At 36.2% G+C, this 13,778-nt stretch overlaps 1 protein-coding gene across 3 annotated transcripts in view; it reads left to right on the forward strand.

Moving 5' to 3' along the window:
- Positions 1-13,778, forward strand: part of rbms3.L (RNA binding motif single stranded interacting protein 3 L homeolog) — a 343,617-nt gene that overhangs the window by 264,863 nt on the left and 64,976 nt on the right. For all 3 annotated transcript variants that reach the window (XM_018267467.2, XM_018267469.2, XM_018267468.2), the window contains exons 5-6: positions 1,332-1,489; positions 6,973-7,052. In XM_018267467.2, the coding sequence (XP_018122956.1) occupies positions 1,332-1,489; positions 6,973-7,052 (238 nt within the window). The remainder of the gene's footprint in view (positions 1-1,331; positions 1,490-6,972; positions 7,053-13,778) is intronic.

The raw sequence follows: 13,778 nt of genomic DNA on the forward strand, positions 1-13,778 counted from the left end.
CTTTTTCTGTTTCCTGTAATAATATCTTGTACTTGATCACAACTAATCTATTAAGCGGCAGATTCCCTAAAGGATGAAGTGACTAATGCTAATGAAATTTCGCCAGCGTAACGTCATTTCTATACTACGTCGATTTCCTAACGGGCTCAGGCGTCAGATAGATGCTAGCGTTGCTTCTCACTCTAACTCCAGATGAATTTTCACTCTGGCGATGGACGTAACTCCGCAAATTCAGTAAGATGCAGATTTTACCGAACGTTACCAGGCGAAGTGCAATGGAGTGGATAGGACTTTCTCAATTTTTTTTGAAAAATTTTCTAAGACCCAAAAAACGCTGCGTCTTTTCCTTTTTTCATGGTGATAGCCTGCAAAAGACCATAACATTTTTTTTGGGTACCTGGGTTCCCCCCTACATTTCCTAACATATGGCACATAAACTATACAGTGGGCTCATGTGCAGGGCATTATAACAACTCTATTTTGTTTTATTAAGGTTCCCTGGACTTGTGTAATGTAATGTATTTGCAACAACATATATGTCCATTCAACTTTACTGCAAATTAGCCAACGCTAGCACAACTTCGCTTTGCTTGGTGAAGTAGCGCTAGTGCAACTTCGTCAGCGTTCTGCGCCTTGGACGCAACTTCGCTTTTTAGGGAATTAGTGTTGTCCAGGCAAATTTACACTTGTCGAAGTGTTGCGAAGTGGGCGAAGCGGTTGCTAGCGAATTTGCGCCACTTAGGGAATTTGCCCCTTAATCCTTATCCTTAGTCAAAACAATCCTATTGGGTTTAATTAATTTTAAATGATTTTAGTAGACATTAAGGGCCTTATTTATCAAAGTCCTAATTTATCTGACTATTTTAATGAAAACAGTCTGACCAAACTAGAATCCACGATTTTCTTGGATCAAACATGGAAAAATAGAGCAAAAATTTGCATCTTGTAATTTATTTCGGATCTTTTTCCCAAATTGCTTGATTTTTTCGGACTTTTTCCCAAAAATTCAACATTTTTCGGATTTTTGTCCGAAAAGCCCGAAAAAGTCAGATTTTTGGGCTAATTCCAGCACAGACAACAAAAGCTTTCAAAATATATATAAATATATATCTCCGTATCAATTTTATTACCCGGGTGCACGGTAACACTGGGATTTCTTATAAAAAGATCAAGTGTATTAAAAAGTGCACATACAGCTGTATATATATATATATATATATATATATATATATATATATATATATATATATATATATATATACTGTATATATATTATTATCATTATTATTATATTGTTAACAATAAGTTTTATCCTTTTGCCTCTACTTTAGCAACAAGAGCAAGACCCTACAAATCTCTACATCTCAAATTTACCAATCTCAATGGATGAACAGGAACTCGAGAACATGCTGAAGCCATTTGGCCATGTTATTTCTACCAGAATATTAAGAGATGCCAGTGGGGTCAGTAGAGGAGTTGGGTTTGCCAGGTACGTGTTTTTCTTCCCATATCTGATTTTATTCACTAAAGATTGAAATGGATTTCATAAAAAGATCATTAAAATAGATTTCCACAGGGTCGGACTGGGGGGCTCATGGCCCACCGGGGCTCCTGTCGCAGGGCGCTCCTCTGCCGCACCCCTGCTGCGCTGCCTGTCCAGTGTGTCCGGTGTCCCGTTGGCCCAGTCCGACCCTGGATTTCAGAAAGCATTTTTGTAGCTGTATTGAGGTGAACATACTGCTTTGTCTTTTTTCCTAAGGTATTAAACAGTATGCTATTCATTGTTGTGTGGCAGTTTTCCAGTAGACAACAAGAAAATCTCCAAATTTAATTACAGATCTGACCCTGAGGTCAGTGGACCAGATGACATTTATGTGACAGTAGTTTGTGATATTCACAAGCATGTGTAGATAAGAGTTTTGTATAGAACACCTGAAATATTTTCCATTTCTCAGCATGTTACAAGACAATAATGATTATGACACACATTCGATTCTGCGTTCAAAGGGGTTGTAGGTTAGAGAAGAGGAAAAGTTAGGCATGGGAAAGTGGAAAATTGTTCTCTGCTTAGGAACAGTAGGCACAGTGGCTGAGCAACAATCAGGTTTCAAGTTGTCTTTTGGTCTGATTGATGACTGGGTATACTATTCTAATTCCCAGGAAGTGACTATGTAAAAGAATTAATCTTAATCCAAGTAGTTGATAAGTGCATATGTATTATAAATTGTATCATGGTATATTAAATGTACAGCAGAAATTGGGCCTTTTCAAAGCTTATGGCAGTTTAGTTACTACATATTCTTTACATCCTTACCCAGTTTCCTATCACAGGAGGTATCAGTTGCTCCTTATAAGGTTACAGATAAATAAAAAAGTCATTGTTGTGAGATATGAGAACAGTTTTGGGGTTATGACCGTTAAACCATATGATGATGCTCTCCAGTGCCACTTTAAAATGGAACGAATGCCAGGGCTACAGATTAAGGGCCTTGGCATTAAAAAGCATGCCTGGGAAACCTGAGAAGAAAATGGACATATTCTTTATAATGTTCCTTTTCAACTGAAGGCATATTTTTTTTCTTGCTCTTGGCTCAGTGGCGTTTCCTTTCTATTCATTTGTGCCTTCAAAGGACTGTTCATATTGAGTTTTTTACTTTTGGCAGCTTCCATATTGTATTCTTTACTGGGACTGGCATAGCTTGTTAAATGTGTCCAGTGTATTAAAATGAAATTGTCAGTACTGTTTGATGCAACATAAGAGAGTTTGACACCAAACGCCTGGAGCTACAGAAAGCAGACCTTCATCCCACTTAGACAGTCACAGACATTCTCCAAAGACTAGCTCCAGACAGTCACTTAGTGTAAGCTCTCTGAGGGCAAAGTGATTTTTTTTTCTTTTGTATGGTTGTGGAAAACATGAACAGTTTATTGTAGATGAATCAATCTATGGTAATTAGGAATACCCATGTACCAATTTTAGGGAATGTTTATATTTGTTTTTTTTTTACAGTCAAATCATTTTTTAAAATCAAATTATATAGTTATTTAAGGTATAATGACTGTACCAAACTGTGTCAAAATGTACACTATAAACTATGTCATTTTTTTTTTGCGTTTAGTATTTAAGACAAACATTCAAACAAATAGACATTACAATTTTGTAATTTTAAATGTACCTGGTATTGTTAGTGGTTATGTTATTCTCCTCAAAACAGTCAACAAGTGCAAAGTATAATATACTAACAAATGTTGGCTGGCTATATTTTATTCATAATAAACCCTGCTAAAAATGTCACACTGCAAAATCCTATTGTCATGCAGATAATGTATTGTAATATACACAAGCTATACATAACTTTGTATAAAAAGGCTTTATGGGGTTATTTATCAAATTACGAATTTATCTCAATTTTTTCTGCTGCAAATTCCAATCAAATGTGCTCGGGGTTTATAAGCTTATTTATTATTACATTTTCCCAAAAATTTGCTTTGAGGGAAAAAGATCAGCTTTTCACTATTTTTTTGAATTTTTATTTCGATTTTCATGATTTTTTCATCCAATTTTCACGAGTTTTTTTGGAATTTTCACCCAAAAACTCTGAAAACTTTGGGGTATTGCATGAAACCCAGCACACATCAAAAAATCATTGGGACTTCTCCCACTGACATATATGCAGCCTCGACAGGTCTGAGATGCCGGAATTTTACATCCTCTGGGTTTAATAAATTCTGAAGAATTTGTGATTTTTTTTAAAAGTCTGATTTTATAGGAAAAACATCAAGAATTTTTTTCTTGATTTTTGTATTCGGAGTTTAGTAAATAACCCCCTAAGTGTTATATGACTTGGGGAGGGTTATTTACTAAAATCTGAATTTTTTTTATTATTTAAATAAAAAAAGTCAGACCAAACTAGAATCGACAATTTGACATTATTTATTATTAAAAAAGCTCAATTTGATCGGTTTGGGTGAAACCAGATGAAATCAAGTAAAAAAACAAATCACACAACTTTTTTTTTTGTTTTTTGCTGAATCGTTAAATTTTTTGTGGACTTTTTTCTAAAAAGCCCAGATTTTTGGGATTTTGCCTGAAAACCCTGAAAATGTCAGATTTTTGGACTAATTCCAGCACAGACCACAGAAACTTAAAAATAGGATAGGGACTCTGCCATTGACTTACAGTATATCCAACCTCTCCAGGTCTGAGATGGCAGATTTTGGATTTGAGCTTTTTGCTGCATCAGGCTTTAATAAATCTTTAAAAATTCCAGTTTTTTTAAAAAAAAAGCCCAACTGGAGTTTATTAAATAACCTTCTTGTTGTTATACAGTATGACATGAAGTCTTCACAATGCTATCGCTGTACATAGATTTGATAAACAATTCCCTTCCCCAGTGCACAATGAAGGTCTCTACCATCAGGGCCAAATTTCAAGTCAGGGTGCCCAGAGGCTGGCGTCAACCACTGCCCCCCCCCCGACGCCCATGCCCCCTACAGGATTGCTCACACACAGGAGGACAGAACAGCATCCTCTACCCCCCCCCCCCAGAATCAGAATCAGGCACAAGCGCAATCTGTTGATGGTACAGAGGGGTCAGGAAGCACAGAGATCTTTGCACCTAGACCCCTAAGTGATGTGCATGCGGCTGGGCAACATGCCGCCCCTTTATTTGTGCAAAAATTATTTTTCTCCTCTGTATCACTTCCATGTCATTAAAACATAGGGGCTCATTGGCTAAATGTGTGCTATTTGCAGTAGCCAAGAATAACCAATCAGTGATTAGCTTTTGTTCAAACAGTTGTGGGTAGAATAAAAACAAAAAAATGATTGGTTACCATGGGTTACTAACCAGGTGTAAATTTGCCCACTGTTGATAAATGAGCTTCAGTTTCTCTACCAAGCTAGCTATGCTGTATATATGATTATCTTTATTTTTAGGTCAGTGTCTTTGCAATAACTCAAATTTTATTTCCATTCAGAAGCTGAATTCTGTAGGGCTTCAATTCTGTGCCTATTTGTGTCTGTAACTGACAGATCTGTATCTTCAGTATATATCCTGCATATTTTGAATGTGGACTATTCCCCACAATTACTAACTGCTTCAGGCTATATACTTTCATCCATATTGTAATTAATACTTTGATGCTGCTAATAATTTCCTAGCACTAATGAACAGACTTGCGCTTTCAGCTTTGCTGGGATAATAATAATTAGCCATCATTTTGGATTTTTTTCATTTGAAAAGCTTTCCATTGCTGGTTTTCACATTTAGCCGTGCTACCTATGTGTCTATTAATGCACTTCTCTGTTATGAATTACTTTTATCTAAAGCTATTATATATTTTATATTAAGCTAATTATGTTCTGTTGTATTATGGTTATCATATTTAAGTTGCAGCTGGTAGGTGGTAGCTTGAGTGAATGACTGTTCCTGTTTTTGAGCCCTGAGATAAGATCAGCAATGCATTAAAGATACAAGTTCTCTTCTTGCAGCAAATAGGAAATACATTCACATATAACCCCAAATATTAGATCCATGTAAATGATTCCTAAAACTATTTTCTGTTATGAACGCCATGAAAAAGTTGTGTTCAGAAAGTTGATGAAACCTGAGTTACATCTGTTTGATCATTCTGTCTACATCTTCCATATAAACAAGATGATCCATCTCAATTTGTTTCTTACTGACTAGACATCTGCAAATCTCTATCTGTCTGCTATGGAAAAACCTTGATATAATTCACTGCCAATGTAATATTATGAGAATCACCCAAATGCGTTTATTCCCTAAAAAGCTAAATCTAATGACTTATAAAACCAGCAACTTTCCAACTCAGAATAATCAGAAAACATTTTTTTCGGCACTTCATAATTTTATGAGAATGTTTTTATTATGGTCGACATACTAAGAGGGTGTCACTTATTATATTTCAGTTTAGTGATGAGAGAATCTGTCCCATTTCGCAGAAAATTTTGCCAAAATTTGCAGCTTTTTTGTCCAAATGCATTAAAGTCGCCAAAATACATTTTACATGCAACAATTTTTACATGCACAGTTTTTTTGTCCAAATGCATTAAAGTCAATAGGTGTCAAAAGAATTATCACGTGCAACAATTTTAATGCATGCTACTTTTTTTGTTGCAGCAAATTTTTTCATGGCAAATTTTTGCATCAGTTTTGCATAAAAAAGTAGTTGTTGGCGAAGTGCGGAAGTTTGCTGCGAAACCATGCCTGGTGAATAAATTCGCTCATCGCTATTCCAGTTGTGTGCTATATTATGGAATATTTACTAATGGTGCACCCCCTGATGCAGAAGCATATTACAGCAGCGAGGTAGATAATGATGTCCATCGAGCCAAACAATAAAATATGCTTCCTTCCCAAATCAATTCACTCCTTAGGGTTTACATTCTATTTCTTTGTATACCCCCTCAAATTTAAAGTCTGCATTTCCCATGGGCTAATTCCCCCTGATATTCTGCAGAAGGTTATTTCAGGACCATTTTTTTATACTCACAAATACCTGCTGTATGTGTCTGATCAATGACCTCTTGCAGATGCCTACATTTTTTTAGAGGTTGGAGAGGAAATACTCAATGCCTTGAGCTTTGGCTCACCGAATTTACAGTAAAGGACAAATTCTGAAATACTTAAATATTAAGCATGCTTTTCACATGACAGTGTTGAACTTGTGTGTTGAAGCATTTCCTTTTTAGCCAGCTTGCTTTCTGATGCTGTCTGAAAAGTCAAATTTTCCCAAATTGTTTCCCCATTATAGTTAATAATGCTGCAGCTTTATGATGAATTGTCTCGTGTGATTTGGATCCTTTGCAAAAAGCATGCATGTGTTCCAAGCTTCAAACTATTTGCTCACCAGTGATCATGTAGACTATTCTATGATACATAAATACATACATAGAGGAAGCAGATGACAATCTCTAAAAGCACACCTTATCTCATTTTATTTTAGAATGGAGTCTACGGAGAAATGTGAAGTAGTAATTCAACATTTCAATGGAAAGTATTTGAAAACACCTCCAGGAGTACCAGGTAAGTGGCACACAAATGTTCTAAGCCATGTTGAGGTTTAGTTCTGAACATTACTGATACAACTCAGCTGCTTGTAAGGAGAATACGTGAATGAAGTTGAATATATCTGTTCAAAAACATTCACCCAGCACCATAGTTTGAACAATAGTTTCATGCTTTATGGCTAAGATTTTTTTTTTACAAAGCATTCACATCATTGTGATGAAAACTGAAAACCCATTGTCTACACCACTGCAAGGTTTCTTAACAGGATTTAATTAGGAGTAGCTTAAGTGTGAAACCAACTCTGTATCAGTTGTAAATGGGTTTTCAATATTTGTAATTTAGAGTGCAACGCATTCATATTATTTTCCGTATTAATTTTAATGCTTATATAACCTTTCTTTACCACAATGCGTGTAGAATTGGATCACACTCTTTTAAATAGCAATTAACCCTTTGCAATGCAGGGCCCTGAATTCCCTTTGCATGAAAGATAGTGGGATCTGAGATTTACAGTGCAGTGCCTCCACCTAGTGGGCACTGAGGAACTGGGGGGTTTCACTAGGAAAATAAACACACAGTTTGCAGTAACCAAATATAACGTTATGTAAAATTGAATGCAATAACTGTAAATAGAAATCACACAATATAACTTTGCTCTGGGGAACCTGTGTTGGCTATCACACCCCTGGCACAGTCTTTCCACAGTCCCAAACTCCACTCTGGGTGGACCAATGCAAATTGGTTCCTTGTAATTTGTCCTCTTCCTCAAGAGCTCTTATGTCCCCAGGTAGCACTACCTGCCCCACGGTACCTTTCCTATTGGATTTAGTTGCTGCTTCCACGTGGCAGGTACACAAGCAAGAGCTGTCATCTGGGGAATCACACGTGGCCAAAATATCCACATGCAGAAGACAAAAACTGGGCTCTCAATGTATGAAACTCAAATTGGATTGCATTCCAGCCTGTAACCCGGCTGGATGATGTCACAGACAGAAAAACTGAGGTGGGGTTTGCATAACCCCCTGCACTTATATTACTTGATAAACATGTGGTTGTCCTAAAGTTTTGTGTCAGTATCGCACACCTAACTGTTCACTGGGTATCTTCCTGAAATGTAGAACAGCACTGTGGCACCGTAAACTGCCATTTCTATCCCCAACCCATTGTTCTGATTGCTGTGTGCTTGTGCCCTGGACCGATACCATAGGTTTACACTGTACCAATACCATGAGGGAAATTCACTAAGGTGCAGAGATTTGCTAGCGATGGCTTTGCGCACACTTTGACAGGCGAAAATTCGCCTGTCTGTAGAGGACAATGCTAATTCACTAAACTGTAAAGTTGCGTCCAGGGCGCGGAGCGATGACAAAGTTTTGCTGGTGTTAATAAAAAAAGGAAAATAGGGTTGTCATATTGCCCTACACATGTGGCCAGTGTTTAGTTTATGTGCCATATGTAAGGAAATGTAGGGGGAAGCCGGGTACCGTAAAAAATATTTACGCTCCTTTGCAGCCTATCACCCTGAAAAACTGAAAAGTCGCTAGCATTTTTTAAATAGTTTAAAAAAATTGTAACTATTTTTTTAAAAAACTCCTATCTACTCTATTGCACTTCGCCCTATTGCACTTCGCCTGGTCTGAGGTGGTGAAGGCAAGTCTGGCGTAAGAGGTAACGCTCAGTAAAATCAAAATCTTAGTGAATTCGCGTAGTAATGCTCTTTCGCCAGAACGAAAATTCGCCTGGTGTTAGAGTGCGAATTGTCTCCTTCGCTAGCGAATTTACGCCAGCACCCGTTAGTAAATTGGCGAAATGTCGAAATGACGTCACGCTGGCGAATTTTCGCTAGCATTCAGCACTTCGCCCTTTAGTAAATTTCCCCCCATGGGTTTACTTTCATTGTGCATGCACTTGCCCACTGTTTACGCACAGTCCAAGCCAGGGACAGTGAAGTTGCCAAATATGGCAGCAGACAACATTACTACATTGATGTGCTTTTTTATTAGGAGAGTATGGGGGCTTTAATTATCCTAAGATTTTGTTTTGTAACTAGAAAGAGTAAAAACAGATCTAAGAAATGTGTCCATGACAGCAGCATGTGGTGTGTTAAAGGGGTGGTTCACCTTCAAGTGAACTTTAAATATGTTATAGAATGGCCAATTCTTGGTCTTCATTATTAATTTTTTGTGTTTTTTGAATTATTTGCCACCTTCTTCTGACTCTTTACAGCTTTCAAATGGGGGGGGGGTCACTGACCCATCTAAATACAAATGCTCTGAAAGGCTACAAATGTATTGCTATTGCTACTTTTTGTTACTCAGCTTTCTATTCAGGCCTCTCCTATTCATATTCCAGTCTCTTATTCAAATCAATGCATGGTTGCTAGTGTCATTTGGACCCTAGCAACCAGATAGCTAAAATTGCAAACTGGAGAGCTGCTGAATAAAAAGCTAAATAACTCAGAAACCACACATAATAAAAAATGAAAACCAATTGCAAATTGACTCAGAATATCACTCTCTACATCATACTAAAAGTTAATTTTAAGGTGAACCACCCCTTTAAGATGTATGCATTAAATTATGCTAACTACATGGTCGATGGGTTGACAGTGATTGCACTATATTTGTACAGTGTGTATTGGTGTATGTGTCCCTCTGTACACTTCCCAACTGTATGTCTCCCTGACAAATCATTAATAATTAGAAATAGAAACTGCTTGCAAGTGTATAGGACATACAGGGTAAAACATAGCATGAAAAACAATATTTTGTACTGTACTGTGTGAAGGTGGGGCAATTCTTAAAAGGCAATGACAGAAAGAGCAACAAACTAACACATGAGAGTTTCTATCGCATAAGGGAATATGAAGGCTACATAGATGACATTCTGCATATGAAGTGATTACAATGCAAAATTGTGATGAGTATACCATTATAATTATTATTATATTGCTTTATCCACTACAAAAAAAAAACCCAGGAGAGAGTAAAAGTGTTTGTCTTGAACACTAGCTTATTTAAGAAAATGCTCAAACTGAATATTTGACTTTGTGTTTTCACATGCTGGTGAAAATCAACATTTTTCCATCACTTTTTCATGAGGCTGGAAAATATCCCGTACTGTGTCACTTGTCAAAGTGATAAAGTGTCTATTCTTTTTTTCCCAGTAAATAAATAAATAACGTTGGAATTGAATATTCCCATAGACTTCTATAGAACCTCACCAGCGGAGTTTTCTTTCTGGTGAATTTTTGCATTACATTCTTTGTAATAAATCCAGACTATTCAAGGATTCAATTGTGAAAAAAATGCAGACTTGGTTTTTGATAAATCTGCCTCTAATTGTTTTTAAATACAGCATCTATACGTTTCTTATGCAAAAAGTTATAAGAATGGTAGCAGTAGATACAAGAGAAAATATGATTGAGAGATTTATTTGATGATTTATTATATGATTTATTATATGATGACTACTGGAATTGTTTAGGAAGCATTGGCATTAGATAATAATCTTTTTTTAGTGCAGTTTCTCTGATACTAGGTAGGGTTCACGCTATGCCATTTAGTTTTAGTTGGCAATCTGGTTTGTTTACTACGTGACGCTTGTGGTGCCTGGAATGAAACAAGACATTGCTGCCAACCCTGGCAGTGAAGTGGTTGTTGAATTTATTAGTGACCCATGCGGTGTTCTCCAGTTTCTGTATCATAAATACAAAAATCATTAGGATCAGACATAAAGTGCACATTAAAATAGATTCTTGATCAGCATTTTAGGATATATTTCAACTGCTCTGTGCTTCAGTCCTACTAAATTCTACCAATTAACTCCCACTGCTTTTGCAAAGGAACTCGGTCATTTTTTGCAATTGGTTTTGCAAGGGCAGTGATCTAGAATTATGTGCAAGGATGAAAATGTTATATCTAATATAAGTCCTAGACTTTTGCTTACAATTTTTAGCAATTTTAATTTTCCTCTGTGGTACACTATAATATATACTACATGCCAAATAACATTACAACTGCAATTGTTGGCAGCAATCTCATCTAGTAGATTATTTCTAGTTTTGTACCGTCACATAATCATAGAGAGTTGGGGTAAAATTACACGGGCGATTTTCGGTGCATGTCTATCCGTTCCAATGCGACCGAATCTAATGTAAGTAATACAAATACCGCATGTACAAGCTGATTTTATCCGACACAACATGACTGTCGGGTGAAGACGCAACAGTTAGGGGCACATTTACCTAGGGTCGAATATCGAGGGTTAATTAAGCCTCGATATTTGACCGTCGAAGTTAAATCATTCGACTTCGAATATCGAAGTCGAAGGATTTACCGCTATTCCTACGATCGAACAATCAAAAGAATAATCAATTCAAAGGATTTTAATCCATCGATCGAAAGATATTCCTTCGATCAGGAAATTGTTAGGAAGCCTATAGGGACCTTCCCCATAGGCTAACATTGGCCTTGGTAGGTTTTAGGTGGTGAACTAGGGGTCGAAGAATTTATAAAAGAGACTTTTACTTCGACTATCGAACGATTTTTAGTTCAAATCGTTTGATTCGAAGTCAAAGGTCGTAGTCGAAGGTCAAAGTAGCCATATTCGACCATTCGAAAATCGAACTATTTTTCCTCTATTCCTTCACTCGAACTAAGTAAATGGGCCCCCCAGCGTTCGCATTCGACACTTGTGTTGGATGCAATCAGCTTGTACGTATGTACGACATTTGTATTACTCAGCGCATTTGATGTGACGCCTGCGCTTCTTCGTGTTCTTCTACATAACCTTGACAAGTTTGAGATGGCAAATTTTTGGATTCCGACATTTTGCATCTTCGGGATATAATAAATCTCAATCTTTTTTTTGAAAAATGTGTGTTTTTCGGGTCAGAAAAAATCGAGGTTTTCGTAAATAACCCCCATTACTCTTTGGGAACCTGTCTTAATAATGAATATTGAATATAAATAATGAATATATCATTTGCATCCATTTTAGTGTGAATGCATTTATGGCTTTGTAGATCCCCCTTATGACCCTTATATTATCTGAAACAACAATTAGAATTGCAGCCCAGATGTGGTTCACAACATATTCATTAATAAATGACTCAATTCAGATTCCCATGCCCAACATTGGTCTCTAAATAAAGATTCTACAAACCCACGTGCCACCCTCTTAAGCTGCTGCCCTAGACACAGGCCTTCAGGTGCCTATATGGTAAATAGGGTCCTGGTTATATATATATATATATATATATATATATATATATATATATATATATATATATATATATATATATATATATATATATATATATATATATATATATACCGGTATATAATATTTAGAGAGTGACATATTTTGGCAAGCAAGGGTATAGATAGTTAAATGTACATTGGTACAGCTTATTGTATACTACAAGAAGATTTTATCAGAGCAAGGGACATTGTCCTTACACCGTATACTAATCTTCCAATCAATGTGATTGATGGCTTTCTGTGAGACACAGGACAGGTGTGGGTATAGATTACACAGTGGCTCATTAAATCCTGGAGAAGTCTAAAAGAGTCTTCTTGCTAAAGAACTTGCCTATCATCTTTCCTTTAAATTCAGTCTTTAATTGCTTGGATTCTGGTACATTTTAAATAAATCAACTCAGTAGGAATGTGTTGCCTTATGGTAACAGAAACGTAAAAAGAAAAGCAGTCATTTTTATGCAACATGTAGCCGTGTATTATAATGATTTATATTATTTCCTGTGCTCATGTAGCTGGAGAGTCATTTAAGTCAGAAATACGAATTCAATATGTTTTGCTTATTTTTATTTTGCCTTGAGCAATGCCAATCGCAAATGCATTTGCCTTGGCACCATTTCTAGATATAAGACAGCATTATGTAAAGCTTAAATGGGAATCAAAAACGTATTCCGACAACTATACCTAAATAGAATGTTTAAGTATTTAAGAGATATGAAAAAATAATCCCTTTCTGTTGCTGGATTTACTATTTAATTTAATTTTTAATTTCATTTGAGTAATGAGCATTCACATAACTTGCAGAATATAAGAATAATACATTTTAGAAGAATTAGAAATGAAACTTACCTTATTGACCATGAGCCCCTTCATATATAAGGGACGTTTTTTAGGCTGAACATCGTGCAGGTCAGTGGATGTATTTTATTGCAGTATTACATTATGCATCTCATTGCATTTTCTATTTATTATTTGAATTTTAACTCCTAGGTTTGATATGGTGCATCCCCATGGTTTTGTGCAGCTATAGCAGGCCAATATGTATATGAATGTTTCAACTGATTCGGCCAAGTATGTAATGACCTCTGCAAATAAAAACTATACTTTTGTAAAATAACAAAGCATGTAAATAAAAACATGTAAACAAAAACAGAAAGAATTACACTCTATAGAACTCATATGCTCATATACAGGTATTGGATATATTATCCAAAAGACTTTGGACGTGGGGTTTTCCAGATAAGGAACCCTCTTAATTCCCATACCTTAAGTCTGCTAAATCATTTAAACGTTACATAAACACAATAGGATTTTTTTTGTCACCGATAAGGAGTTGGGATCAAGTAGAAACTACTGTTTCATTATCACAGAGAAAAAGGAAATCATTTTTTAAAATGAGAATTTTTTGCTTAAAATAGAGTCTATGGAAGATGGTCTTCCCGTAATTTAGAGCTTTCTGGATAACAGGTTTCCAGATCAC

The sequence above is a fragment of the Xenopus laevis genome, chromosome 6L (genome assembly GCF_017654675.1).
Source record: "Xenopus laevis strain J_2021 chromosome 6L, Xenopus_laevis_v10.1, whole genome shotgun sequence".
Classification (NCBI taxonomy): domain Eukaryota; kingdom Metazoa; phylum Chordata; class Amphibia; order Anura; family Pipidae; genus Xenopus; species Xenopus laevis.